At 41.1% G+C, this 25000-nt stretch overlaps 1 protein-coding gene across 1 annotated transcript in view; it reads left to right on the top strand.

Annotated features, from left to right (window-relative positions):
- The window catches only part of fryl (furry homolog, like), a 345361-nt gene that overhangs the window by 66326 nt on the left and 254035 nt on the right, over positions 1-25000 (top strand). The window contains exon 2 of the mRNA XM_069924697.1: positions 6507-6706. Within this exon, the coding sequence (XP_069780798.1) occupies positions 6507-6706 (200 nt within the window). The remainder of the gene's footprint in view (positions 1-6506; positions 6707-25000) is intronic.

Below are 25000 nucleotides of genomic sequence, written 5' to 3' on the forward strand. Positions count from 1 at the left end.
GGCTTTTTCAAGTTAATTTAATTACCTGAACTTTTCCAGCTTCTGTGGTGGAATTTAAACTAGTATTACTCAAGCAGTACCTCAGGTTGGCTACTATGTTTCTTTGTTTTAATATAGATTGAATTTGAAGCAGCCCTTTACAACAAAATTAATGATTTAAAACCTTGGCCTCTTTAAACTGATTTGTTAAATTAGTTTTGCTTGAAATTGATTTCAGATTAGCCTGCACTTATCCTATGTTCTCTTAGATGAGGTCTATAGGATAGAAAATAATGTGATTTTTTTTTTTGTGCTCACATTCTGTGTTCTGAAATGACGAATGAGGTCAATATCATCCTGCATCCTCAGCCACAAGTAGGGCAAGACGCATTTAATGGGTGTGCAGATGGATAGTTTGGGAAACTGTGTGCTCCTTCTGTTTACATTGTGAACTTATCACACAAGGATTCAGGGTTTAGGCAGAACAGTGTTGAAACTAGAAGAGTTGCTACCTTACAGCATTGGAGACCTAAATTCATTCTTGACCTTGGGTACAGCTTGTATGGAGTTTGCATGTAGTCCTTGTTGTCTGCATGGGTTTTATCTAGGTCCTGCCATTTTCTTCCTTCCAAATCCTCAACATGTGAGGGTTGGGAGGTTAATAGGGCACTCTAAATTGCTCTCACTAACCCCTTTCTCACTGTCAACCCTCCTAGGAAATGGGAAAATTTGCAGGGCAAACTAACCCCAGTAGCCTTTCACACTGCATCTAATTCTACAACTCAGGATTTTAGACGGGGAGGGGGGGTCCTGTCTCCAGCAATGACAGTTGGTGAGTTAACTCGGCTGGGCTCTGACACTTGTCCCCTCCATGTATCAGAGCCCAGTTCAAATCTACTTGCCCTGCCAAGTTATGTCATTTCACACAGCACAATTCGTGTGATTTGATCCACAATATTGGTGGTTTAACTCTGATGTAATTGGCGGTGTGAAAGTAGCTAGAGATTAAAGAAATGGATCAATGTAGGATTTGTGTAAATGAGTGATAGTTGTTCAGTGCAGATTTGGTGGACTGAGGGGCCTATTTCTTTGCCGTTTCTAGAACACAATAACATTTTTTGAGATTTGATTTGTCACATGTGCAAGTTACAATAAAAATCTGTTTGTGTGCTATCCAGGTATTGGGAAAAAAAAAACTCTCTCCTGCACCATTTTGGAATTTAAAAGTTACAGAAAACATGGTAAAAACAAAATAACAAAATTAGTCATAAGAAATGGTCAAACTGGCTTAGAGCATTTTAACATGAAAGGCAAATCAGATTCACAAACAGCTATTCAAAAGTAGGCTCTGTGGCCGCAATAACTGTCCCAGCTATGGTGCCACTGAGTAGCAGTCGCCCTCTGCCTAGCTCTTCTGGCTCTCATCACCATAGCTCTCCTCTTGTTCTTTCTGTAACCATTGCCTAACTAGCAGTTGCTACAATGGGGGTGGCCAAACTTGCTTCTGGTAAGAGCCCCATACAATAAACTTCAGTTGTTTGAGAGCTGAAAAATGTGAAAAAATATACATAGACATTATTACTTCATATTTTGTTTCAAAAATTATAAAAAATATTAAGAAATAACATATACGTGATAATGTTCATGTATGTAGTTTTATTAAAATGCTAATTTGTATTAGTTTCAAGAATCAAAATGTATACACATCACAATCATCATGGCTTGGCTTTGCAGACAAAGATTTAGGAAGGATCATAGACATGAGGATGTCCTTCGAGTCTTTGCAATGGATTTTTTTTAAGGTAGAGTGCAGTGTGCACAGTACTGGCTCCATCTTTTAAACCAGGGGTTTATCTGCCATGCCCTGGCAAGCTGGGATGGTGACAGCTAAGTCCTCGGGTTGTAGGTGTTATGTCTACAAGGCTAACGAGCCTGGGTTTGAAATCAGAGTTTTCCTTCTCTTAGACTGGCTGCCAACCAAGGCTAATGAGCCCAGCCTATGCATTCAGTTATACAGCCGGAAACTTGGTCATGCCATGAGCAAACTCGGTGAAAACGGGGACATCGAAGAGAAGGTGTTGCTACGGATACAGCAATATAGGAGAGGCCATTTGCAGTGACCTCCTGTCTGGCAACCTAGACAGTGGCCATGTGGCGATCACTAAAGCAAGAAAGGAGAGGCTATGTATTACGTGTGCACTTTCCATGGGTGAGCGGGACATCAGTCTCAGACCTCAACAGTCCCCCATGTACACATATACATACCATATATTTTCAAAATCCTGACTGATTTTCTGTGGAAATCTCTGCCCAAGGAAGCAGTAGAGGCTGCCTCATTAAATATATTTAAGATATCGTCAGATAAATTTTTGCATCATAGAGTGGCACGGTTGGTGGTGTGGTTAGCGCAGTGCCTTTATTGCACCAGTGACCAGGACTGGGCTTCGAATCCCACGCTGTCTGTGGGGAGTTTTTCGTTCTTCCTGTCCATGCCTCATCAGAGTTCCCCTAGCCCATCCTGGCTTCTCTATTCAAAAACCACTGCCCCTTTGCCTCTTCTCGACAAGGAAGGGACAAAAGGTTACATGCTAAAAAAGGAGAGCTGAATGTAGAGTTGAGTATGAGAGGTTAAATTTGGTTTTAAGATTAATTGGTGAGTTGTGTTCTTCAATATTACCAGGTAGTTAAGGATTTGCAGGTGTAATTCAATGAGGATTGTGCTCCATGTTTTTTTACAAGGGTGGGATGTTATGTTTCTGTTTACTATTCAAATTTTTTTATGAACTTGAAGAAGTTAATATCATGATGAGAAACCTGTATCAGAAATAAAAGTTCAAAGTGGAATACATGTGAAATCAGAGAATTGGAGATGCAGGAAAGTGGGACACAGAATTGAAATGGTGGATAGCAGGGAGATACCTGTCACTGCTGTAGATAGAGCGAAGGTGCTCAGCAAAATGATCTTCCTGTCTGCATCCAGACAATGCCAAGCTAACGTCAGGCTGGCACTGGAGAGACTGAGCACTGTGATTAAACAGCTATGAAATAGCACATCTAGATGCCTTCCCAATCATTGTGGGGGACTTCAAACAGGCCTGAAGAAGTCTCTGACAAACTACCACCAGCATGTCAGATGTGAGACCTGGGAAACCAACACACTCAACCCCTGCTACGCCACAATGAACAATGTATACCGAGCCATACCACAACCGCACTTCGGCAAGTCTGATCAGTTGGCTGTACTTCTAATCCCAATGTAAAAGCAGAGACTAAAGACCACAACACCAGTGGTGAAGACGGCGAAGGTGTGGTCAAAGAAGGCTGAGGAGCATGTGCAGGACTGCTTTGAATCAATGGACTGGAACATATTCAAGAACTCGTCCATTGACTTAAATGATTATGCAATAGGTGTCACTGACTTCATCAAGACCTGCGAGGATAAGTGTATGCCCATGTGCAAAAACTGTGTGCTTCCCAAGCAAAAGCCCTGGATGAATAAGAGAATATGCAATCTGCTGAGGGTGAGAACAAGGGCATTTAAGGTTGAGGATCGAGATCTTTACAAGAAGTCCAGGTACAACCTGTGTAAAGTGGCAATTCTGGAGGAAGCCAGAGACAGATATGGCAGGGAGTGTAGGCCATTACAGCCTACAAAGCAAAGGTGAGCATTAAAGATGGCTGCAATGCTTTACTGCATGATGTGCTGAACACCTTTGAGAAGAAAAAAAAACAAAGAATGCCCACAAAAATCCCTGAAAAGGCTGAGGATCCTGTGATAGCCGTTTCTGAGGGTGATGTCAGAACATCATTTGAGAAGGTGAACCCTCAGAAGGCATCGGGTCCTGACAGTGTACCTGGCGGGGTACTGAAAACCTGCGGCAACTAACTAGCTGGAGTGTTCACGGACATTTTCAACCTCTTATTGTGGCAGTCAGAGGTTCCCACCAATTTCAAAAGGGCATCAATCATCCCAGTACCCAATTGTACAAGGCATTGGTGAGGCCAAATTTGGAGTACTGTGTACAGTTTTGATCACCAAATTATAGGAATTATAGGAAAGATATAAACAAAATAGAGAGAGTGCAGAGAAGGTTCACAAGAATGTTGACAGGATTTCAGGGTCTGAGTTACAGGGAAAGGTTGTGCAGACTGGGGCTTTTTTCTCTGGAGCGTAGAAGATTTAGAGGTGTTTAAGATTTTAAAAGGGACAGACAGAGTAAATGTGGATAGGCTTTTTCAATTAAGAAAGGGGGAGATTCAAACTAGAGGACATGGTTTAAGATTGAAGGGGGAAAATTATAAGGGGAACATGAGGGGAAATTTCTTTACGCAGAGGGTGGTGGGGATGTGGAGTGAGCTTCCGGCAGACGTGGTCGAGGCGGGATCATTGGTTACATTTAAGGAAAGACTGGATCGTTACATGGATAGGAGGGGACTAGAGGGGTATGGACCGGGTGCTGGTCAGTGGGACTAGGAGGGTGGGGATTTGCTACGGCATGGACTAGTAGGGCCGAACTGGCCTGTTCTGTGCTGTAAGTGGTTATATGGTTAAGAGTAGCGTGGGCTGCCTCAACGACTACCGCCCAGTATCACGAACTTATATGTGGTGAAATGCTTTGAGAGGCTGGACATGACCAGAATTAACACTTAAGATCTGAATGCACTGCAATTTGCCTGTCATCACAATCGCTCCACCGCAGATGCAATATCGTTGGCTCTCCACTCAGCTCTGGTTCACCTCAAAAACAGCAATTCATGCATACGGCTGCTCTTCATTGTCTACAGCTCATCCTTCAATACTATTATTCCCTTAGTGCTGGTCAAGAAGCCACAAACTAGGCCACTTTGCAACTGAATCCTTGGCTTTCTCAGTGGAAGACAGACCACAGTCTTGGAATTGGAAATTGGGAAACACGTTATCTTCTCACTGATCGTCAACACAGATGCACCCCAAGGATGCGTGCTTAGCCCATTGCTCTACTTGTTATACACTCTTGACTGTGTGGCCAGGCACAATTCCAATTTTGCCGATGATATCACAGTTGTCGGCAGAATCACCAACAGCAATGAGGAAGCTACAGGAGGGAGATCGATCAGCTCATTGAGAGGTGTAACAACAACAACTTTGTGCTCAACATCAGCAAAACCAAGGAGATGATCGTGGACTTCAGGAGGAAGTCAGGAACCCAGTCCTCATCGAGGGCTCAATAGTGAAGAGGGTCAAGAACTTCAAATTCCTGTCCTGGAGCCTACGTATTGATGTAATCACAAAGAAGTTTGCCAGCAGCTAGACTTTGTGAGGTGTCTAAGGAGGTTTGCTATGTCACTGAAGACTCTCGTAAACTTTTATAGGTATACTGTGGAGAGCATTCTGGCTAGTTGCATCACTGCCTGGTATGGAGGCTCCAATTCTCAGGACAAGAATAAACTCCAGAGAATTGTTAATTTGGTCTGCAATTAACAGGCACAGACTTCACTCCATCAAGGATATCTATATGAGCCGGTGTCTTAAAAAAAGCTGCCTTTTTCCTCAGACTCCCACCACCAGGCCATGCCCTCTTCAGTCTGCTACCATTGGGGAAAAGGTACAGGAGCCAGCGGCACAAAGATAGCATCTTCCCCGCTGCCATCAGATACAGATACTGCCTTATTTTTCCTGCACTAATATTAGGTTATATAGTAATGTTGTAAGATGGTTCTAATATGAATGTTTACTCTGTGACGCTGCAAATTTCATGTCTTGTTCATGGCAATAAATTCTGATTCTTACTATTGATTGGCACCTGGCAGACCAATTACAAGTCAACTGCAAGGGCCAATCATGCATCAGCCTCATGTTGGCAGATCTTACTCTTGATTGGCAGCTGAGGTGACTTCTGACTAGGTTCCAGCCAGAGAGGTCACATGACCCCTCCACAATCCACACTACACGTACTAATTCATGCCATGCGCTCGATGCAGGTAGACCTCAGGTTATATTAAGGTTCTGTTGCTGAGAATTGACTGTTGAATAAATTGCTCTAATTTAGAAGCATCCCATCCATTTTCAAATCAAGACGACCCATACCACTTGCTATAATTCTTTCATTTCATTAAATAATCACCTTAACATCACCCATAATTAGACTAAAGAAGTTGTTGCTCTACTCAGTAATTAATGAATTCCATGAAACATTATAATTGCTAACTTTTTAAAAAAAATGTATGGAAGAATTTGCATAAAGTTGGATATCTAAGTTAGATCATTCCTAATCAAGGAAATTCTGTCCTTGGCCTCAGGAATACATTTTCAAAATCCATCCACCTTGTCATCCTCAATTTTCAAAGACATCTTGACAAACTACCTTCTATCTCTGAAGTCAGTCATTGTTTTATTTGCTTCCAAAAGTGATTCAAGATTTTTTAGAAATGATGCAGAAATTTCAAATCATTGTTCAAACTTCCAATTGTCCTGATTCTGAAGCTTGTAAAAATTCCTTTTTGCTGGCTGAGTATCAAAGAATTTTTTTCCTTGTGTTTTCATGCAGCCTCAGCACCTGTTAGCACTGCAACCAGGCGCCGAATTACTCCAGGTAATAATCCCTGCTGGGTGAGGAACGGTGTCACCATGTCAAACATCACTGTTGACCCGGATATCAAACCTGGAGAGTACGTTATTAAGAGCCTGTTTGCAGAATTTACAGTTCAGGCTGAAAAAAAGATTGAAGTTGTAATGGCTGAACCATTGGTAAGTCAAATATTAATGAAAATATTAAGGAAAAGGGTTTCTTAACTTTGTTCATTATACATCTTTGGGCCAAGAAGCTAGTACTTTCCAAACAACCTGAAATTTCCATCAATGCTACTTTGTATCCAGTTTTGTGCATTAGTTTGTCAGTAACATCTTCACTGTAAATTTTTTTTTTAATCTCCAAATTTCTCTAGTTTTATCTCTCTTAAGCCCCTTTCACACTTGTCAGTGATCCTAGGGCTCGAATGCCAATCGGCCTTTAAAGTGGAAAGTGTGAAAGCAAAATCTGCTCAAAGCTGGCATGAGATGACGTCATTTCACGCTGAGGATTGCTGGCCTCTGCCCCTTGTACAATCCCCAGCATCTGCAGACGCTAGCATTGAGATTAGGCAAGTGCAAAATGAGCAGTTGCATTGCAGGCACTTCCTATTAAAGGTAGAACAAAACAAACGCCGGTGATAAACCCTTGCAAGTGCGAAAGTGTTCATTGTCCCAATGGTCTAGTGTGAAAGGCCAAACCGCCACCCCCCCCCCCCCCCCTCATTTCCATCCTGGGACACTGAACGGCCGATTTACTGGGATGCAAGTGTGAAAGGGGCTTTATCTTTCTCAAAACTCTAATTTAAAAACATCAGAGGCAAATTTCCTAATTATTCCTTAAAGGCTGGCTAATTGTTCCTTCTCTTAAATGGATTGTCTATAAAAGTACAATTGCTATGATGCAGCATGGACAATAACTTAATAGTTTTGGTCTCAAAAGCAGTTGAAACAAAATTGCTTGAGCCTCTTAAATTAATTCAAACTTGGACAAATTGATTTGGATGATTTGTACAGTGACACTGTGTGTTGGTTAGGTTTTTGTTCACACTTGAAACCGGTTTATGCCTGATACATTTGAGTCAATTGTCCTTTAACTGAAAAATTGGCATGATTACCTCAACAGCAGTTAGATGAATTTGCATTTGTCCCGACAAAGCTGCCCTCCAACAAACTAAAATTTACATTGGAAGTGATCCCCCATAAGACATAAAATTGTATGTATTTATCTATTTATCCTGGGAAGGGAGAACATTAGATGGAAATTAGCATGGAGAATATTCAAAAGGTTGTCAGAAAAGAGGAAGTTCCTTTTTTGTATTATGTCAGAATAATAATGCAGTAGTCAAGGCTGTCATGGATCTGGGTTTGATCCTGACTGGGCGGTGGCTGTGTGTGAAGAGTTTGAATATTCTGGTGACTGTGGGTTTCTGCTGGGTACCTCAGTTCCTTGCCACACTCCACAGATCTGCTGGAAAATTAATTGACCCATTGTAAATTGTCTCACTGAATGAAGTGCTGAGAGGCATGTGAGGGAGCATAGCATGCAAATCTATGTGAAAATGAGAGGGAAAATAGGACTGATTTGGATGCTCTGTTGAGAGCTGCTATGGGCCCAATGGTTCAAATGGCCTCCTGCGTCACAGTAAATAAGTAACAACAACTTTCATTTTCAATGCAGGATTAACGTTACATTTATTTATTTAGGAAACAATTGATTTTAGCATCTGTGTTGGTTGAAAACTTGATGTCTCATGAAACTTGCTCGAAAATGTGGAAAGATGCATCATGTGTTATACCGCTGTCTCACTATGACTTAAAATATAATCTGATAAAAAATTAATTAATGTGAAATGGCTTATCATAATCACTGACTACATCTTAAAATATGACAGTGCTCTGAGTCTTGTGCCAGCCTGAGTTAACCTACAAACAGCCCATGACAATTAGGACTTGAATTTAGCATTCATGTGCTCCATTGCATCCTTTCACTTTTCGGTATGCTGAAAACTCTGATCTTAGTACTCAACTCGAGATCATTGACATAAAGCTTTTTTTTTCCTCAGCAGATGTGTATTTCCATCATTTTCTATTTTTACATGAAATATTACAGAAGTTGGAAATTTTGCTTCAGAATAACTGGTGTATTTTATAATTTGAAAGTCTTGCTGTGGAGAGTTTGTTCTTCTAATTGAAGTGCAGGTCACATCTTGACATATACTTTTTTTTCCCAATAGGCAAGAGTGCCTTTGGAGTAGCTATATTTACTGGAATAGAATTTCTGGATGTGCTCATTAGTTAAGGCAGCATCTGTGGCAAGAGAAGCACATTTAATATTTCAGGTCAATGGTCCTTATCAGAACTGTAAAAATTATGAAATAAATGTTGCAGAGGGGGAGGAAACTAGAGGCCGAGAACATTACAGCACAGAAAACAGGCCATTTGGCCCTTCTAGACTGCGGCAAGTTATTATTCTGCCTAGTCTCATTGACTTGCCCATAGCCCTCCGTGCTGTGGGAATATGCAGGGGCGTGACATCACATAACAGCATTGTATGTGGGGCTGGGAGAAACCATGTTGATTTGAATAAAGAACAAATAAGGTACAATATTTCTTGTGCGAGTGTATTTTTAAGGAAAGAATGCTCAACAAATTGGCGACAAAGATAAAAATGAAAACCATTCCACACTCAAAATGTTGAAGAGGAGATTTGGATGTGGTAAAACAGAAACTGGAGATGCATTGCTCACATGCCCATTTATAGTGGAACAGAAAAAGATAAGAAACCTGAGGAGTTAAAATAGTGGAAGGGTGTTTTGGAGAATACAAAGAATCTGAAGACTGGTATGATTATGTGGAAAGATTTGATATGTTCTCTGTGGCCCATAATGTAAGAGAGGAGGAGAGCAGGATATATAGCCTGATAAAATTTCTCTTGCCCTGGGAAAACCACTTACTAGGTCTTGTGAGGAATTGAGTGCCTTGGTTGGAGATCATCTATCTCCAAAAATAGTAGATACAAATTTTATACCAGAAAGCAAAAACCAGGAGAAACGGTGAGCCGTTATTTGCCTGAATTGCATAGACTGTGAAACGTAATTTTGGAGAATTGAACGAGCCTTTAAGAGACAGGTTGACTAACCGTAATGCCCAACAATGATTGCTGAGCAGAAAAGAATTAGACATGAAGTCTGCGAATGATACAGCATTGAGTTTTGAAATGGCCAAACAAGGATATTATATGAGGGGAGCAGCATGTGGTGGGAAACGTAAATCGCTGAGAATGCTTCCGCTGCGGGAGGAGTAACCACAGTTCTGATGACTCTTATTTCAAAGGGACCAAGTGCCATCTATGTGATGGGGAGGAAAACATCAAGTACAGACGCCCAAGGAAAAGAGAAAATGAGGATTATATAAGAAAGATCAGAAACTGCAATACAAAAAATAGCTGTCCAAAGTTAAAAACATCATGGAGAATGACAGAATTCCTAGCAGTGATCCTATTGTCTCTGAGGAGGACCGGGCAATGGAAATTATGCATATTCATAATGTAATGGATCAGAAATCAGAAATTTTGGTTCACATTAAAATTAACAATGTCCTTAATGTCAAAAAATCTAAAAGCATCCCTATTACCCAATCTTAAAATGAAACAGTGTTGAAGACGGCACAGGGGAGAAAGTCAAAAGTCAAAGTGCTGGGGAAATGTAAAGTAGACATTGAAAATAAGGGACATAAGAGACAGATACTGAAAGGTTTTCCCCTCTACATCGTTGACACAAAAGGACCCAGCTTGTTTGGAAGAGAGTGGTTGTTGCACATCCAACTGGATTGTAAGAAAATTGGGGTCGTGAAGAAAGGACACACAGAGGGAGAGCCAAAATCAAAGCTGTAGTAGCAAGTGCCTCATAAATATCAAACAGTTTTTGGAAAGGACCTGGGAAAAATCCAGAGTCCAGACTAAATTGCAATTGAAACCTGATGCCAAACCCAAGTTCTGCAAGCCAAGGATGGTACCTTTTGCGATTTAAATAATAAAAAAACTTTAAGTTGGAACTCAATAGATTGGAAAACGAAGCAATCATTGAAAAACTTCAGTGTAGGGGCCTAACCTTTTATCTAGGATATTCCGAACATTGGCAACCTCCAAAAACTGGCACTTTTTTTGGTAGATGACATCTGTTCATCAAATATGCTTTATACATTGCTGCTACATAATAGAAATTTCTTGGAACATTCCTGTAATGCTGGCTGTGTAAAATGTTTCAAACGAGAATTAGAAACCAATTCCCATGCAGAATTTTTTCCTGCGGCAGCTCGAGACGTCTTTGTCTAAACTGAACTGCAGGTTGTCCGCAACAATACCGTAATGAGTAAGCCTGACCACGTTGCTCCTAGCCCCTGCCATCCATCGACATCCCTCTCCCCTCCCCCATCTAACACCTGAAGCAATGTTTGAGATGGGTGCGATGTCTGAACCAGTTTTATTGTGAAGTTTTATTTTAAAATAAAAAAATCCTAATGATATTATGGTCTTTTATGGTATTTATTTATCTAAATTCATTTAACACCCAGCACCCCCGTTTTGTACGACTTTGCAACATTGCATTTTCTTAAAGGGACTGCCATTTTAAAATGATTCTGAAATCCAGAGGATTCTGAGCAATGACAAGTGTTTGGTCCCGACGATCCTGGATAAAAGATTAGGCAGTGATTGGGTAGCTCCTATTGGGCTAGTCAGAAAACGCAACGATGAAATTTGAATTTGTGGTGACTATAAATGACTATATGTATTTATGGTACCCTCAGTGACATATTCAGGAGTCCGAATGGATACGGCTGGCACTGAAGCTCTGCACAGAACACCCTGCCTAACAAATCGAGCTAAATTACAATCATTCTTGGGTTTGGCTAACCATTATCAAAAACACATCCCCAAAATGTTAATGCTGTGCTTAGTCAATTGTTTAAAAAAAAGATCAGAAATGGTGCTGGAATGTGGAAACGAATGAAGCTTTCAATTGTATGAAGGAACTCTTGACCTCAAGCAATAGTGTTCTTGTCCACTACGATCCAGATAAAGAAGTAACCCTTGTTGTTGATGCTTTACCAGTAGATTTGGGTCCTGTATTGTCGCAGGTTACTGACAAGGGAGAACAATCTTTGGCTTATGCTTCTTGCTCTATGATGGCTGGTGAATGTAATTATGCACAACTGGAAAAAGAAGGATTTGCCATAATTTTTGGTCTCAAACTATGGTTATCATATGGTAGGAAGTTCACCTTAGTAACAGACAACAAACTACTGAGTTTAATTTTAGGCCCTAAAAGGAGTGTGGTACTAGCTGTGACAAGAATTCAAAAATGGGCAATGGAGCTCACAGCATATGATTATAACTTAAAACATAGTCTGGCAAACAGAAATGGCCATGCTGATGCCTATCGCACTTACCTCTGCCTGAGACTGAACAGAGGGAAAGGATGATTAACTGGATGGCGGAAGTCGCAGCTTTTGATCAGGAATAACTTCATCACTTAACGATTATGTTATGGGTTATATATATATATATATGTTTTTAAAACAGAGATTGTGGGGGGGGTTAGAGTAGGTCACTTCATAAACAGATATGTACTTCACATCTCATTTAAAATGCAAGAGCTTTGCTGAAGCTAGACATGCAGGCACCAATGGCTTTGCAAAAGACAACTGAACTGCCTTGAAAGGATTTCAAAAGTAGGTGCAAATGGAACAAAGTCTGGCGTTCAAGGGTTGGATTTGGAGCCTTGGGAGGAGTTCTGGTTTTAACAAGCAGAGGGAGAGGGAGAAGGGAGAGAGAGAGAGAGGAAAGAAAACAGGTTTCTTCTCTTAGAGCAAGAGAGAGAAGTCAGTTATACAGTGGATTTTGAGGGCGCGACATGGGAAGCTGGCAGGTTTGTTGAAAGCCCCATTTTGAAGACTGTGAATTTTGAATTCAGCCTGTTGAAAATTCTTGCAGTCCTTTCAAGAGTAAATAACTTGCTAGAGTGTTTCTCCTGAAATATGGGAGATGAGGAACTCTGTGGTGACCTGGAAGAAAAGGTTATGATTTGGAAAACCTATGATGGGGCAAGTTTCTTCGCCAAGGCACTCAAGTGGCTGATTGGAAGAAATCAGTTTGTGTGTGTCCAACGAGCAAAAAATATCTCTGAAACCAACAAGAACCTTCCTGAGCTGTAACCATTTACCTTGAAGCACCAGAGCCTGGTGAAAAATTATGAATGTTAAATTCTGTGCACAGTATAAGAATTGCCTGATACTTATGAACTTGGTGAAATGAATGATTGGACTATTAAAGCAAAGAACTTTCTTGAACATGTACACATTACATACACGTGTGCTTAGAAGGCCACTTAATTATGTTAAGTAAGTTATACCTGTAGTGATAAGTTAAAGTTTGATCCTGTTTTCATGTTTAAAGATAATTAAAAGCAACTTTTGTTTAAGTTACCATTTGTCTTGGTGAATTTGTATTGCTGCTGGGTTTTGGAGTCCTCTGGGCTTGTAACAATTACAGCAAAGACTATCAGTAAAGAGGAATAGAAAGAAACTTCACTGTCAAAGATTCTACACTTCACCTTAAATGGGTGGCCTGAAGTTGATAGTATTTCTCCCAAACTAAAGGCTTCTTTTATGCATCGCAATGAGAAATCAATCAAAGATGGGTGTTTTTTATTGTGAGGAACAAGGACAATCGTTCCTTTTTATTTGAATTTTTAAAATTTTCAATAATTATACATAGTGACATTTTAAGTATACAATACATTAAACTGTTTTCATAAGCACACAACAAAAACAAAACAGTCCCTCCCTCCCTCCCTCCTCCCCTTCCATACATACAGATACGTTTTCCATCAGAGCTTACATCTATTTGAAGTATATAGAGTACAGTTGGGGAAACTACATGTTTTTATATATTTATAAAATGGTTACTTTTATATCTTTTTTGTTCCTTTTCATTACTGTATCGTGGCCCCTATGTGGTCCAGGTAGAGCTGCCAATCTTTACAAAAGTTTCATATTTATTCTTTAAGTTGTATGATTTTTTTCATTTCCGCACTCCATCATGCTATAAGTAGAGAGGAGTTGGACATTCAAGTGATCGTGATGCATTTTTTCGCTACTGCCAGTGCTATTTTTATAAAAGAGATTTGATATTTGTCAATTTGTCATTTATTTCCATGAAAGTACCAAATAGATATTGCTCCAGGTAGCCCATGAAGGCCACTTCTCTTATCCTGGTTAATATTTTTGTGATTTCTTGCCGAAATGGCCTCACATTCATGTGTGGCCACGTGGCATGTAAAAAAAAATGTTCCTGTTGCAGTCCCACATCTGAAACACATTTCTGAAATTTCATTTTTTGATCTGTGCAACCTTTTGGGGGGGTAAGATGTAATATACTGAACCAGTCCTTGCACCAATCTGACTAGCTTTTTAAAAAAATCACCATACCCAAGTCCGACTCCCATCTTTCCCTTGACTTCTGCAACCCTGGTTTTGCACCTTTGCTCTGGAGAGCACAGTACATTTTTCTTATTAATTTGGATGTCTTCCCCATCCAAGCTAGTTGTTCAGTTTCACTAATTTCAGGTTGGGTCAACATTGGCCCCCATCTTTTTCTTAAGAACTATCTAAGCTGGAGAAAACAGAAGATTGGTCCCAATGGCCACTCCGTATTTGTGTTTTAATTGTTCGGAGGACATAAGAGTTCCTTCCATGTAACATTCCTTAATATTATCTTATACCTTTGTCATACCACAAATTTAATATTCTTTTGCCCATGTTCATAGGCAATAACACATTTTTACACAATGGTGCTTTTATTGATATCCCTACTTTTTTCCTATACATTCATTAATTTTTTTGCCACATTCTAATCATATGTATAAGATTGGGGTTATCTGTCTTTTTCTTTTGTGATTTGAAAATTCCATTTATAGATAAAGTCCTTTGCTTCCCCCTCCTCTATTGAGTTCATTCCCATTTGAACCCAAGAAGGGGAGGGGGGTGTCTTCAGTGAAGAAGGGTGTGATACATTTTTTCGCTACCACCAGTGCTACTTTTGTAATCTGCAGTCAGATTGCACAATGTCATGTTTTTTATCCTTAATTTTTAGGGGTACACGGGAACCTATTAAAATGCTCAAGGGGTACAGAGGAACAAAAAGGTTGGGAACCCCAGATTTAGATCTTTATATATGAAATTGTGGATTTTTGCAGCTTTTGCCTCATTATTGTTCTTGCAGATTTATCTAGTATTAGGTCCAAGCAGAAATTAAAGTGTCCTCCAACTAATATATTTTGTTTTCTTTCTGCTGTTTTTAAGAAGATGTCTTTCATAAAGGCTTCATTGTTATAATTTGGAGCATAAATATTAATGAATGTTCATGGTTCTCCATAAATTTTACAGAGTGCTATTACATACCTTCCAGCTTTATCAATCGAAGTATATTCTATTAACATTGATGTATTTTTGTTAATTAGAATAGCCACCCCAAAGGAAGGTGATATTATTTGTCCCACCCATACTTTTTTTAATTTATGATGTTCCAATTTGGTAATGTGTGTTTCCTGAAAAAAGATTATATCCACTTTTAATATCTTTAAGTGTGCCAAGATCCTCTTCCTCTTCACCATTCTGTTTATTCCATTAATATTAAGACTAATAAACGTTAGTGTTTTATCCATACCATTTCTCACACATATATTGTTTAACAGGTAAACTGGTTGACCGTTTTGAGTTTTGTGTGCCCGATGGAGATGTGGGGGGGCTGGTAATCATGGTGGGGAGCTGGCTGATGGAGGACCTCAGTTTTCTTCAGGCTGACTTCCAGGCCAAACATTTTGGCAGTTTCCGCAAAGCAGGACGTCAAGCGCTGAAGAGCTGGCTCTGAATGGGCAACTAAAGCGGCATCGTCTGCAAAGAGTAGTTCACGGACAAGTTTCTCTTGTGTCTTGGTGTGAGCTTGCAGGCGCCTCAGATTGAAGAGACTGCCATCCGTGCGGTACCGGATGTAAACAGCGTCTTCATTGTTGGGGTCTTTCATGGCTTGGTTCAGCATCATGCTGAAGAAGATTGAAAAGAGGGTTGGTGCCAGAACACAGCCTTGCTTCACGCCATTGTTAATGGAGAAGGGTTCAGAGAGCTCATTGCTGTATCTGACCCGACCTTGTTGGTTTTCGTGCAGTTGGATAATCATGTTGAGGAACTTTGGGGGACATCCGATGCGCTCTAGTATTTGCCAAAGCCCTTTCCTGCTCACGGTGTCGAAGGCTTTGGTCAACAAAGGTGATGTAGAGTCCTTTGTTTTGTTCTCTGCATTTTTCTTGGAGCTGTCTGAGGGCAAAGACCATGTCAGTAGTTCCTCTGTTTACGCGAAAGCCGCACTGTGATTCTGGGAGAATATTCTCGGCGACACTAGGTATTATTCTATTTAGTAGAATCCTAGCGAAGATTTTGCCTGCAATGGAGAGCAACGTGATTCCCCTGTAGTTTGAGCAGTCTGATTTCTCGCCTTTGTTTTTGTACAGGGTGATGATGGTGGCATCACGAAGATCCTGAGGCAGTTTACCTTGGTCCCAACAAAGCTTGAAAAACTCATGCAGTTTGGCATGCAGAGTTTTGCCGCCAGCCTTCCAGACTTCTGGGGGGATTCCATCCATACCTGCTGCTTTGCCACTTTTCAGCTGTTCGATTGCCTTATATGTCTCATCCAGGGTGGGAACCTCATCCAGCTCCAGCCTTAGGGGCTGTTGAGGGAGCTGGAGCAGGGCGGAATCTTGGACTGAGCGGTTGGCACTGAAAAGAGATTGGAAGTGTTCTGACCATCGGTTGAGGATGGAGATCTTGTCGCTGAGGAGGACTTTGCCGTCTGAGCTGCGCAGCGGGCTTTGGACTTGGGGTGAGGGGCCGTACACAGCCTTTAGAGCCTCGTAGAAACCCCTGAAGTCGCCAATGTTTACCTATCTCGGCTGCACCATTTCATCAGATGCAAGGATCGACAATGAGATAGACAACAGACTCGCCAAGGCAAATAGCGCCTTTGGAAGACTACACAAAAGAGTCTGGAAAAACAACCAACTGAAAAACCTCACAAAGATAAGCGTATACAGAGCCGTTGTCATACCCACACTCCTGTTCGGCTCCGAATCATGGGTCCTCTACCGGCACCACCTACGGCTCCTAGAACGCTTCCACCAGCGTTGTCTCCGCTCCATCCTCAACATCCATTGGAGCGCTCACACCCCTAACGTCGAGGTACTCGAGATGGCAGAGGTCGACAGCATCGAGTCCACGCTGCTGAAGATCCAGCTGCGCTGGATGGGTCACGTCTCCAGAATGGAGGACCATCGCCTTCCCAAGATCGTATTATATGGCGAGTTCTCCACTGGCCACCGTGACAGAGGTGCACCAAAGAAAAGGTACAAGGACTGCCTAAAGAAATCTCTTGGTGCCTGCCACATTGACCACCGCCAGTGGGCTGATAACGCCTCAAACCGTGCATCTTGGCGCCTCACAGTTTGGCGGGCAGCAACCTCCTTTGAAGAAGACCGCAGAGCCCACCTCACTGACAAAAGGCAAAGGAGGAAAAACCCAACACCCAACCCCAACCAACCAATTTTCCCCTGCAACCGCTGCAATCGTGTCTGCCTGTCCCGCATCGGACTTGTCAGCCACAAACGAGCCTGCAGCTGACGTGGACTTTTTACCCCCTCCATAAATCTTCGTCCGCGAAGCCAAGCCAAAGATTGTTTAACAATAATATCTTCCTATTTTTCTAAATACCATCATAACATTTCCCTATTAAAACAATCCCAACACATACATTTCCCCTTTAAGACACACACACACACACACACACACACACACACACACACACACACACACATCACTAGCTCTGACAATGACGTTGACAATAGTACCCAGAAGCCCACATAAAAAGCCTTCAAGTTCTTCTTCTGAAGAAACCCTTCATTTGGTGCCATAATTTTAAAATTGCTCCTCTCCAGTGTCATCTTTCACCACCACCCACCCCCCCCCCCCCCACCCCCCCCCCCCCCGATCGGAGTTCACACCTGGCTGCTTTCCTTACCATTATCTTTTCAGAGCTCTCCATATAAACCAATATTTTTTTTTCTTTTAAGAGGGAAAACAAGATAGCTTAGTACTATTAATATAAATAAAAAGATGCACCTTTCAGTTAGTTCCATTTTGAAATGGTCTTTTCAGCCCTTTCAGCTGGTGATTTTAATCTTTTCATAACTTTCTTAAAAAATCTTCCACTTCTTCTTTATTCTTTAAAATTTTGTCAATTGCCTTCTGAGACATCCACCCTCAATATTACTGGATAAATCATTGAATATTTAAAGTTTTTAGATAGCTATTGTCACTTTAACTTTTCAAATTCCTTTCTTTGTTTGACCAAGCCAGGACTGATGTCCTGGAAAAACATTACTTTTGTATTGTCCACCACTAATAGGCCATTATTATGTTTTGAATATTCATATGCTCCTCCCAAGATCACATCTCTTTCCCGGTAAATTAATAGTCTTATCAGGACTTGTCATGGTCGCTGTTCACCAGTTCTTCTGGGACTGAGGGTCTGGTAAACCCTTTCAATTTGCAACTTTGCACAAACTACTTTGTCCCAGATTAACTCCCCAGCTCTTCTGGCTTCTGCCAATCCCAAGGCCCCTGCTGAGTCACTTCTCATTAGGCTTCCACTTGATGTTCCTGGATGAGCTGTTCCTACTTCAATTTTTGTTCTTTGTTGCCTCTGTTGTTTTGCACTTGCTTTATCCATTTTTGATGATAAAATTGTTTTTTGAGCTTTTAAACTGTCTTTTTAATACTTTTTGTGGAGAGTGCTTTCAAAACACTAATGCTCAGCTCATTAGCATGGCCATGCCCCCCCCCCCCCCACCCCCCCCAAGGACAATCATTCCTAAGAAATGGCAAGCAGCTATGTTATCTCAGCTCCACATCAATTATCCAGGGATGGTCCAAATAAAAGCCCTCATATGCATTCATGCCTTATGCCATCAATTGACATTGCTATTGAACAGACAATGAGATGTTAACATTTGCCAGGAAATGCAATGTAAAGCATCCCAAGCTGAAGCTAACCCAAGGAAATGCCATCACAACCACGGCATCGGATTCACGTTGATATCACAGGCCTATTTATTGGTGAAAATTTCCTTATTGATGTCAATGCACACTCCAAATGGCCACTGATCCCCGGGAAGGCATCCCGGGATGGTCAAACACTCACAGGCGAGTCAATGGGCTCCTGTCTCCCCATTTACTGGAGCTCCTGATGCCAGAGTGTGGTAGAACCCTAGGGGAGGGTTCGGAGTCAGTGTCGGTAGCTCTGGTGTGCCTAAGAGGAGAGGAAAGGGGAGAGAACGCCACAGAGCCCAAGGTCCCTCTCCTGCCCGGGAGGCTGCTCTCCTTGATGATGCCGGGACAAGGAATTCTTCTGACTGCTTGCAGCTGGGATACAGTGGTACGCAATTTGAGGAGGAGAGTTGGAGAAAAAAGTCAATAGGGGAAGGTAAAGAAGATATGGAAAATGGCGAGGGAGTTACCTGAAACTAGGACAATCATCGTTCTAATTTCATGTCAAGCAAAATTTTTTTCAACCTGTGAGGTCAGTTTGGCTCCAAAAAAATTTGGGGATCAATGAGGACTTCTGATTTTTTTTTTTCGAGATATCCTCACTTATCTGACATTTTTTTAAAAATTGGATAAATGAGGATTTCAGATAATCAGAGTTGTACTGTAATAATGATGTACGACAAATCTTGTCGGCACCCTACCACCCAAGTACCAATGGAGAAGCTGAATGCTTTGTGCAAACATTTAAAAAAAGCCATGAGGGTGAAGAAGTTACTAAACATTTAATGGAATCTCACAATCACAGATTTCCTGTTGTCATATAGAAACATGGCACCCTGCACAACAAAACGAATGTGAGCAGAACTGATGTTTGGTCGTAACTTAAAAACCCAATTCACCGATATCAGCCTTCGTATCCAATGGTCAACATCTTCGAGTAAGCCAACCAGATCTCTGGAAATCAAGGAGCAAGTACTGGTAAGGGATTACTGGGAAAATAAAGAAACATGGACAAGAGGCATGTTCTAATGGTGACCCTCCTGAGATAACTCTGTTACCATTTGCGGAGGTACCCTCATTGTGGTGTGCTCAGGAGAACAGTGCAGACCACTCACTGAATAATGCTAACGAACCGACTCACAGCCACTAGACCTAGTCGATGAGATATTACCTTCTGAAAAGTCCCCCTCCAGCTTCTTCATCTCCAAGAAGATCCAAAAGTGAAAAACGTCCTCCAATACATCTGAGGGACAATGTAACATGACTTGCTGACCTGGCATCTTCACGTTAATACATTTATGTTGTTGCGTGGTGTAGTAATTATCACATTAGTTTTCGATATTTAAACTCTCGTCTTGGTTTAGTTCAGTAGATTTACTACTTGTGTGTCAAGTGCAACATTTAATTTTGTGGGGAAAGAGTGTTGTGGGAATACACAGGTGTGAGATGTTATATAACAGCATTGCATTGTAGGGCTGGAAGGAACCATTTTGATTTGAATGAAGAATGAAAAAGTCACAACATTTCTTGTGCGAGTGTGTTTTTAAGGAAAGAATACACAACACTCCATACCCCTCCCATCCATGTACCTGTCCAAATTTTTTTCAAATGGGAAAATTGAATCCACATTCCATATTCCCACTACATCCGTGTGAAGAAGTTCTCACTAATATTCCCCCAAACCTTTCCCCTTTCACCTTTAACCTATGTCCTCTGGTTTTTATCTTACATAACCTCAGTGGAAAAACTCTACTTGCAAATCCTGGCAACATGCTAATAAATATTCACTCCATTCTTTCAATTTTATCTTTCCTGTAGTTAGGTGACCAAAACTACATACAATAATCCAAAATTTGCCTCACCAATGCCTTGTACAAATTTGCTATAACATCCCAACTCCTACACTTAATACTTTATTTATGAAGGCCAATATGCCAAAAGCTCTCTGTACAACCCTATCTACCTGTGACACCACTTTCAGGGTATTACTATTCCTAGATCCCTCTATTCTACCAGACTCCTCAGTGCCCTACCATTTATCGTGTGTGTCCTTCTTTGGTTTGTCCTTCCAAAATGCAACACTGCACACTTCTTTGGATTAGTTTCCATCTGCCATTTTTTAAGCCCATTTTTCCAGCTGATTTATATTCCTCTGCAAACTTTGAAAGAGTTCCTCACTGTCCTCAACATTTCCAATCTTAGTGTCAATTGCAAGTGATCCAGTTTACCAAATTATAATTCAGATCATTGATATAGATGACAAACCACAATGGTCCTAGCACTGATCCCTGAGCCACAGTATCAGTTACAGGCCTCCAATTTGAGAAGCAATCATCCACTATGACACTGGCATCTCCCGTATAGCAAATGTCGAATCCAGATTACTACTTCACCATGAATGCTGAGCATCTGAATCTTCTTGACTAACCCCACATGTGGAACCTTGTCAAGGTCTTATTAAAGTCTATGGAAACTACATCCACAACCTTTCCATCAACTTTCTTGGTAACCTCCTCAAAAACTCTTATCACACACTCAAAGCCATTTTGACTAATCAGTCTATGGCTATCCAAATAATTGTATATCCAATCTCTTGGAAAGAGATTTCCAGTAATTTACCTAATATTTGCGTCAGGCTCACTGGCCTATAATTTCCTGGGTTACTTTTGGAGCCTCTTTTAAAAATCAGAACAACATGAGCTACCCTCTAGCTCGTCACTTGTGGCTAATGACATTTTAAATATTTCTGCCAGGGCCCCTGCAATTTCTACACTAGCCTCCCTCATGGTCTGAGGGAATATTGTGTCAGATATCCACCCTTATTTGTTTTAAGACAGCGAGTACCTCCTCCTCTTTAATATGTGTAGGTTCCATAACCTCACTGCTTATTTTCCTTACTTACCTAGATTCTGTGTTAATTTCCTGAGTAGTGAAGGAAAAAACCTATTTAAGATTTCTCCCATCACTTCTGGCTCCATATAAAGCCTACCACTCTAATCTTCACTCTAATCCTTTTACTCTTTACATACTTAAAAACCCTTAGGATTTTCCTTCACATTGTCTGCCATTGCACGCTCAGTCTTTTAGCCTTCCCAATTTCCGCAAGTTTTTTTTCTTGCATTTTTATACTCCACAAGTATCCTTGTTACCCTTTCCTGCTATACACCTCTCTCATCCCAATATCCCATGTAAACTACTGGTATGCCTGTTAACCTTGCCTTTAATCCTGACAGGAACATACCAACTCTGTGCACTCAAAATTTCACCTTTAAAAGCCTTCCACTTACCAAACTCATCCTTGCCAGAAAATGAAATATCTCATCCACGTTTTCTATATCCTTTCTCATTTCCTCAAATTTGCATTTTCTCTCATTTCGAATCTCAACTGGAGGACCAGATCTATCCTTTTTCATAATTAATTTGACTCTAATGACATTATGATTACTGGACCTAAAATGTTCCCCTATACATTCTTCTGTCGCATGTCCTCTCTCATTACCTAATTGTATTGCACTCACTCTAGTTGGTATCTCCGTTACATGTATATTGATTTAGTAAACTTTCCTGAACACATTTGACAAACTCCAAGCCATCCAGCCCTTTTACATTATGGGAGTTCTAATCACTCTCACAACTTTGTTTCCTGCAGCTGTCTGTTATCTCTACAAATTTGGTCTTCCTATTCTCTCTGACTATTGGGCAGTCTCTAATGCAACCCCATGAGTATGCCCATACCTTTCCTGTTCAACTCCACCCATATAGCCTCAGTAGATGATCCTTCTGTTCTGTGCTATCTGAGCAAAGTGTTGATATTTTCCTTGACGTGCAATGCTATTCGTCCCCCTTTCATCCCTCCCGCTCTATCACCTCTGAAACAACAGAACAATGGCTGTACCTGAGAACATTTCCACCCTTTGATTTCTGACTTGACATCCATTCTTCATATCTTTGTTTTCCTCCTCCACTCCACAATCTGTTCTGGCACTCTTATTCCCATCTCCCTGAAAATCTAGTGTAAACCTCCAGGAGCAGCACTAGCAAACCTTACTGCAAAGAAATTAGTCCCTCTCTAGTTCAGGTGCAAACCATCCTGTTGGGACAGGTTCCAACTCCCTGGAAAAGAGCCCAATGATTCAGAAACTTGAAGCCCTCCCTCCTGCACCATCTCTTTAGCCACATGTTAAGCTGCATTACCCTCCTCTTTTTACCCTCACGGGTACGTGGCACAGGTAGCAATCCTGAGATCACAACCCTGGAGGTCCTGTCGTTCATCTTAGCATCTAACTCCCTGTATTCTCCTTGCAGGACCTCCTTGACCGATGTCATTGGTCCCTACATGGACCACAACAACTGGCTGGTCACCCTCCCTCCTGAGAATGCCTTGAGATATCTCAGATCCTGGCACCAGGGAGCCAACATACCATCTGGGATTCTGGATCTCTTCTTCTTGTCTGTACCCCTAACTGTGGAATCCCCTATCATTACTGCATTCATCTTCTCCTTGACTTCACTTGTCCATGATAAAGTGATGTTCAAGGTATTTTGGAGTTTTAAAAGTCCTACAGCATGGAAAGAGGCCCTTTCACACTGTCCATGCTGATTCTCAACACCTATTTACACTGACTTCATGTTAATCCAATTTTGCTCTCACTATGTCTCCCCTAGATCTTCCACTCACCTACTTACTGAAATAAATTGGTCACTAATAATTGCCCTGTCAACACAAATGTCCTTAGAATGTGAAGGAAACTTAAAGGCAGGTAACTATAGGCCAGTTAGCTGAGCATCCACAGTTAGGAAAATGCTTGAAGCTATCATTAAGGAAGAAATAGAAAGACATGTAGCTAGAAATAATTCCATCATGTAGGTGCAATATTGATTCAGGAAGGACAAGTCACGTTTAATTTATTTGCTGGAGTTCTTTGAAGATAAAATGAGCCCAGTGGATAGAGAACGAGTGAATATGATTTACTGTACTTTGATTTCTAGAAGGCATTCAGTAAGATGCCAAGAGAATACTTCTGTATTGGATGAGGATGCACAAAGTTGAGAATAAAGTATTAGCATGGTGAGAGGATAAGGTAATGAATAGAAAGCATGGAATTACTACATTGATCAGGGATGTCCAAACAGAAATATGAAGATGATACTGAAACCAGGATATTTCTCTAGTTATCATTCAGCGATGTAGTAAAAACACAGAAATGCTGGAGCAACTCAGCTGGACTCGCAGTGTCCTTTGGAGGTAACAATATATTACCAATGTTTCAGACCTGATCCCTTCTTCAAGGTATAAGCCACATCTTAATGAAGGGCTGAAGCCCAAAACAACAGTTATGTATTTTTACCTTTGTATATAAAGGGCACTGCTTGATGTTCTGAGTTTCTCCGGCTTTGCATTTTTACTTCAACCACGGTTTCTGCAGATTTTCGTATTTTAGCTGATTGGATTGAGTGGAAGATCATATTGTGTCGAGGACATAGACCTACAAAGAGATGTAGACAGGTTAAATGTGTGGGGAAGTGTCGGGCACACGAAGTATAAATGAGAGGTCATGCATGAGGAGAAAAACAGTAAATTAGACTATTTAAATGATGAGAATTTATAGTATACTGTAGTGCAAAGGGATCTGGGAGTGCTTGTGCATGAATAATAAAAAGATTAGTTCTAGGTGCAGCAAGAAATCAAGAAAGCAAATGGGATGTTGGCCTTCGTTGCTCGAGGGGTTGAATCAGGAGCAGGGAGGTTCTGCTGCAACAGTGCAGGGTACTGGAGATTGTGCACCTGCAGAATTGCATACAGTTCTGTTCTTCCTACTCGAACATTTTTAATATCGAACATTTTTTTGTTGGGTTGTACTTGAGCAATGAGATGACAATAAACTTGATGTGACTTGAAGTTGAGGTTCACCAGGTGTATTTCAGAAATGAGATGGTTAGATTGAGTAGTCTGGGACTATTGGAGGTTAGAAGGTTGAGGGGGATCTTTATGAAACATAAAATTACAAAAGGAATAAATATGATGGAAGCAGGGAGGTTGGTTTCACTGACTCAAAGACATGTTGACTCAAGCCAAGGCTTTTATTAGCAAAAGACTGGTGCATATTACATTGAGGTCGACCAGTCCAGACTGACCTGGGTCTGGTTAGGAGCAGCCATTTATGACCTGCCAGTGGGCATGGCTACGGCTCTCAACCAATCACAACAGCTTTATGTAAATATATACAAATATATGCATTGTATATACATTGGTGATAGTATCCTGCACTATCGCATTCACCCCTTCTTTAGGAACTGACCTCTTGCTGAAACCAT

Source organism: Narcine bancroftii, chromosome 3 (assembly GCF_036971445.1).
Source record: "Narcine bancroftii isolate sNarBan1 chromosome 3, sNarBan1.hap1, whole genome shotgun sequence".
Taxonomy (NCBI): Eukaryota; Metazoa; Chordata; class Chondrichthyes; order Torpediniformes; family Narcinidae; genus Narcine; species Narcine bancroftii.